The 5,837-nt window shown below is 40.9% G+C and overlaps 1 protein-coding gene across 1 annotated transcript in view; it reads left to right on the forward strand.

Moving 5' to 3' along the window:
• Nucleotides 1-2,067: 2,067 nt before the first annotated feature.
• The window catches only part of usp43b (ubiquitin specific peptidase 43b), a gene marked incomplete at its 3' end in the record, with an annotated part of 80,486 nt that continues 76,716 nt past the window's right edge, over nucleotides 2,068-5,837 (forward strand). Inside the window, 1 exon segment of the mRNA XM_014008917.1 lies at nucleotides 2,068-3,138. Coding sequence (XP_013864371.1) covers nucleotides 2,509-3,138 — 630 coding nt within the window.

A 5,837-nucleotide genomic window follows, 5' to 3' on the forward strand; every position in this document is an offset into this window, starting at 1 on the left:
ATCTTGGTGATAATTTCAACTAAAGGTTGATACTTTTAGTTTGTTTTGATGCTAATTTTAGCTTTTTCTGCTAATCCAGCTGTAATTCTGCTCTTTTCTGCTATTATTCTGCTAATTTCTGCTTTTTTGTGCTTCTTTCTGTCATAGTCTGTGTTTATTTTCCTTAGTTTTCTAGTGTTTCTGTGTTCCCCTGTGTWTCTCTGTCTTGCAAAAGYCCCGCCCTTGCTCACCTGTTTCCTCTTGTGTCCCTTCCAGGTGTTTCTTGTTGTCTTTAATTAGTTTGCTTTATATTCTGTCTTGTGTTCAGTCTGTGTGGTGTCATTGTTCTGTCAACCTCAGTTAGTGTGGTGTCTCTATGTTCCTTGTACCTGTTCCTCTTGAGACTTTGTAAGTTTTTGAGCTGCCTCATCAGTCTTTTTGTTTATTATTAAACCATTTTGTTACGTTTTTGAGCCTGCCTGCGCCCTGGGTCATTCTGCTTGCACACAATCCTCACACTTTCAGCTTTTCAAATTGAACTTGCATTAACTGTTTYGCTATTAAACATTTTCAGCTCAATTTCAGCAACTTTCAGCTAAAGTTTTCAGCAATYAGCATTTTCCTCTAATTGAAGTTAAATTTATTTGAAATACACATGCACATTTAACCATGCAGCAGCAAGGTAAGAATCATATAAAATAAAAATCAACACTTGGAAAAAAAAAGTGAAGTCTTCATTTACATGAAGGGATCTTGCAGCCAGCCTGCTAAAGTGCCCTCATTATCGRTGGCTTCAACTTCTGGSTTCTGGTCCTGTGTCTTGTTGGAAKAGATGTTGATGTAAGAAAAAGACCTGCATTAAAAACAGATCTGACTGTAATGGATGCCACTTCAGTGACTCAGGAACACATCCACACATCACTGTCTAACACAGCTGGCTGTCCCATCCACAAATGCAGGTTAAAGCTCTATCATGCAAAGGAGAAGCCTTGTGAATACCATCTAGAAATGGTCTTCTCTGGGACAAGGGAGTTTAATCTTTCCATGGCTTTAAATTTGATTGGAGGAAAATTTGGTGTGATGTTGAAAAGGCTTCAAAAAAATCTAAACACGGCTACAAAAGTGAAATTTTGTTAAACGGCATTAATAGGCACAAAATAGGCACTGAGTCAGACTTGTTCTGCTCTGGGACTTTTCATCCATGTTATTTGGAAATGCCCAGGGGTTCAGGATCTCTGGATTAAATTAATTTGTTGTCTTTTGGGAAAACAAACTGGAGTTCCTCTCCCTTTTGACCCCGCTGGGTAAATAATAACTAATGACTCACAACTGCAGCTAACACTGAAAACGTGTAGAGTCTGGTTGTCAGGTCTGACTGCAATGAAGAAAATTATAGCTCAGAGGTGGAAACCTCCTAATGACACATATTTTGTTCACTGGATGATTTTATAGACATTGTTTACCTGGAACAATACTTCAAACAGCATCGCATTGGATGGACTTCATACATAACTTTAAGAAACTACTTTCTATGATTAATCAGGATTGTCAGGATGGTGGACACTATGGATGGGAAGGGATGTGTCATAATGTTAAAAATGAAGAATGTAATTATATAGGCTTTGTATGCATGTCCTTTAACAATGAAATATATTTTAAATTAATTGAGGCAAAGTGGGAAAAACTGCTACGACAAATCGAAATTGAAAATTACTTTTGGAAACTACGATTGTCTCGCTTCTGTCAGTGTGCCCCAGGGCAGCTGTGGCTACAATCATCAGTGTGTGAATGTGTGTGTAACTGGGTGAATGTCTGTAAGTGTAAAGTGCTTTGGGGTCCGGCGGGACTTGATAAAGAGTTATATAAGTTTAGTCCATTTACCATTGTAAAGTCCTCTGTATACTAAAGCAGAACCATCCATCCTTTTGTCAATGCACAGTTCAAAAGCCTGTCTCTCTGATGGTGTAGGGGTACATCAGTGCCATTGATATACATTCCAAAAAGAGGTGTGCTTACTTAACCAAGTTGTGCCAAGTTAAGTAAATCCAACACATCTGTTTTTGAGTGTAGCAGTCAAGATGGGTTCGTGATATTTGCAATCATTGCATTCTGTTTTTATTTAGTTTTTTTTTAAGTCCAAACTTTTAGAGTTCCACATTTACCTTGAAGATAAAGTTGTATTTATGTCGAATTGGATTTGACCCTGAGAGGAGGAGGAGGAGGAGGAGGAGGAGGAAGAGGGGGAGTGACTCAATCCTTTTCCAGGATGAAGTTAATAGTCTCCGCAGCTCGGCTGCTGCTGCTGTTCGGGGACAGCTCGGATGAAGGGATGGACGAGGAGGGTTTTCTGCCCGGGTCGAGCTGTGATGTRTCCGGGCTCCGGAAGGACGGTGGCACCTCTGTGCGCTTTCCTGCCTTCCATCCGGACAACCAGGGACGCGGGCGGAGAGGGGACACTCTGGCGTCGACGTTTGCCCAGCACTCATCCCACTGAACCGACGCGGAGCAGGGAGTGAGAGACGCGCCGTCATGGAGAAACAGAGCAGACTCGACAGGGAGGAGGACACGTCGAAGCGCCGGGACAAGAAGCCCAAATCCGGGAAGCTTTTCCGCGTGAAATCGCTGAAGTCTGTGGGGAGCTTCGTGAACAGGATCATGAAAACTTTGGGCACTTTCAGCCACTTTGGAGACGCGGCGGAAGCGCGGGACGCGGAGGACGACGACGGCGGGTTTCGGACTAATGGCGCACCGTGCACCCTCAGCGCCAGCTCGGGGATCATGGTGAGAGAGGACGCGCTGCAGGCGGTCCGGGAGCGCGCGCTGAAAACCCCTCCGAGCACGTCCTCCTCTCTGTGCGCCGGCGGAGAGAAACTCCTCCACCGGTACGGAGACAGAACCCCCGGGGTTCTGGGGCTGAAGAACCTCGGGAACACCTGCTTCATGAACGCGGTGGTCCAGTGCTTGAGCAACACCGACCTGCTGGCGGAGTACCTGGGGCTGGAGCGGTACCGGATGGACCTGGGTCCGAGCAGGACGAACGGCCGGATGGTTGGGGATGAGAGCCGGCTGGTGAAGGGAGAAGTGACCGAGCAGCTGGCGGCTCTGGTCAGGGCTCTGTGGACTCTGGAGTACACCCCACARCTGTCAGTGGACTTCAAGGTACACCACGAGAGAGAGGCGGTTCTGTTGGTTCTATAGTGCATGAAGGTACAGGTTCAGTGAGGAAGAACTACCTAGGACCCTTACCAGCAGGGGGGTCAAACTCACTTAGGTGGTCAAAACTCAAAACTTGGTCCAAGCCATGCCAATTCCTTTTCCAAATTGTATTTTATGTTGCGTTTAGAACATAACAGATAAAGAAAAGATAAAATTTAGAAAGTCACATCATGAGCATATCAATAACTTGTTTATTTATAAAAACAATCAGGTAAACTAATCACTAAAACTCTAATTACAATAAGAAAATAAAAACAGAAAATATATTCAAAGTTGACTCTGTGGCTCTTTCCACACCACATCAAACATTACCGAAAAACTCAAACGTAATTCTTTTGGCTTAAAGGTTGGCCAGCTGTCATGAGAAGAGTTCACCAAATACAGAGACAAAAAAACCATTAAACTATTTTACATTTAAAGTATTACCTTTGAGGCAGGAAAAAATGTTAACACAGGCCAGATTTAGCCCGTAGGCCTTGAGGTTTGAACAGGTGCATTTCAGGTACACCTGCTGCTCCAGAGTGATGTTTAGTTAGGAAGCTCTAAACACAACTATGAGCTACTTTATTGTCTTTAAAGAGACATTCCGCCCATTTTAAAGTGGGGTTCTTTGGGAAGCTTGTGTACCGTCTGTGATACCAAAGTAGCACGAGTCAGTACAAAACAATTCAGCCTTTAATTTTGATACAACACATTGAGATTGAACAACAAACGTAACACAACAAAGCTTGGCGGTTATGTAAASCTGAGGCTGCAGGTTCGAGCTCCGGTTGTGTCAGGAAGGGGTTCTGGGCTTAAAATCTGTGGTTCAGGTTCACTCGCTGTGGTGACCCCTGAAGAAGGAGCTGAAAGAAAAACAAGAACAAACAGATCATGTTTTCAAATGAAAAGCTTTCATAAAACCTGACTCAGCATTAACAATCAATACTAACAGACATAGTGCTACATTAATAAACACTTGATACATTTAATACACTTAAGTACTCCAGCAGTGAGCACCTAATGTGTTTTAAACATTATAAAAAGTAAAACATAGGTTAATGCTTCATCTGGAATGTTATCTGGTCTTCAAGATCAAACTGAATCACCCTTTTAGTTTGTTGCTGTTTATGTAGGTGTTGCTGCAGTTCTCCCATTGAACAACAGATGTCTCTAACGAACAAACATCATGAAATGCAACCAGAAGAAGAATAGACCTTTCTGTAGTGCACAAAGTGGGCCGAGCTCACGCGTTTGTTGGGAAAACCCTGAGGTTTCTGTGGAAGCACTACTGAAGTTGCACAAACTCAACCAGTAAATTTACACCATTTTACAGAGCCCTTGTATTTGCTCTGAACAGATTTATGTTAAACTGTCCAAGGATCGTAGATGAGATTTGTCATAAATATCTTAGCTATAAAATTTGTAGCTTAGATATGTATTTATGACGTTATTTAATGCCATTCTAAAATGAGCATGTTTCTTTCGCTTTTGCAGCAATAGTTTTGGTTTTGCTATGACTTATTTGCAGTATGATAAATGATAATAGCATAAATATAGGCTGTTTGGTTGTTCTTTGTTATTCTGCATAAACAACTTTCTGTCTATGAAAATGGGTAATAAAGCCTGTAAGTTACTGCAAAGCTGTGTCTTAAGTTCCTATGCCGTCACAGCCACCAGCCCGACTTTTATCATGCTGACGTAGATTTTAAAAAATACAAAACCGTGTAACTCCTACTGTAAATCAGCTTTTTGAGCTTGTTGAATTTGCACAATTCCAATGACATTTTCATAACAACCTCAGTGTTTTACTAGTTTAGCTGTGACCCAGAAAAGCAAATCTCAGATATTTCTTTTGCTGTAACTATGAAATTGTGATTTAATAAAGGGAAGAGAGGGGATTATTCATACACAAACATAAATATACAACAAACATAAATTTGGTGTGTTTTACAGCCTGAAACAAAGCTGCTTGGAATCGTTATATCTAGTGGATAAAAGTATTGGATTTTATTGGTACAAAGACACAATAGACAAGTTTAACTATATTAAATACTAAAGCTGCATTGGTTCACATTTAAATGCTATTTCAGGAACTCTAAATGAGTGTCAGTTCCACTATAAATGTTTCTTTATGCAGAGTCTGTTGATTTATAATAAATGTGACAGCAGTGAGTAGGAATATTTCCAGTAGAGCTGGGGTCAAATCTGCTACAAAAATGTCCATTTTCTGCCCAAATAACTATATAATGCAAACAAGATAGAGACATAAGGTTTACACAATTGTGTTTAGAGAAGCCGTTGTGAAATTCTGAAGATTGGAGTTGATAACGGTCCTCTTTTGAAGTGGGCTCACTCAGATCTTTCATCATCAACTCATCAATGAAGTTGAAAGCACCAAATAAAAAAAACAAACAGTTGCTGTCATTTTAAAACAAAGTCAATCTAAAACTTTTGTTTTCTCTCACAACATGTAAATAAATAAAGTATTTTCTGTATTGTGAAATCGGAGGGTGAGTAAAACTGATTGAAATAGCACATTAACATTAACACATTAAGAACTATTGAAAACTTCCTAAATCTATAGGATCTTATTAAAAACAGTGGGCCTCATGCAAGAACCGTTCGTACACACAGATTTGTTCTTAAGTTGTGCGTACGAG

This window comes from Austrofundulus limnaeus, unplaced genomic scaffold (assembly GCF_001266775.1).
Source record: "Austrofundulus limnaeus strain Quisiro unplaced genomic scaffold, Austrofundulus_limnaeus-1.0 Scaffold53, whole genome shotgun sequence".
Lineage (NCBI taxonomy): Eukaryota > Metazoa > Chordata > Actinopteri > Cyprinodontiformes > Rivulidae > Austrofundulus > Austrofundulus limnaeus.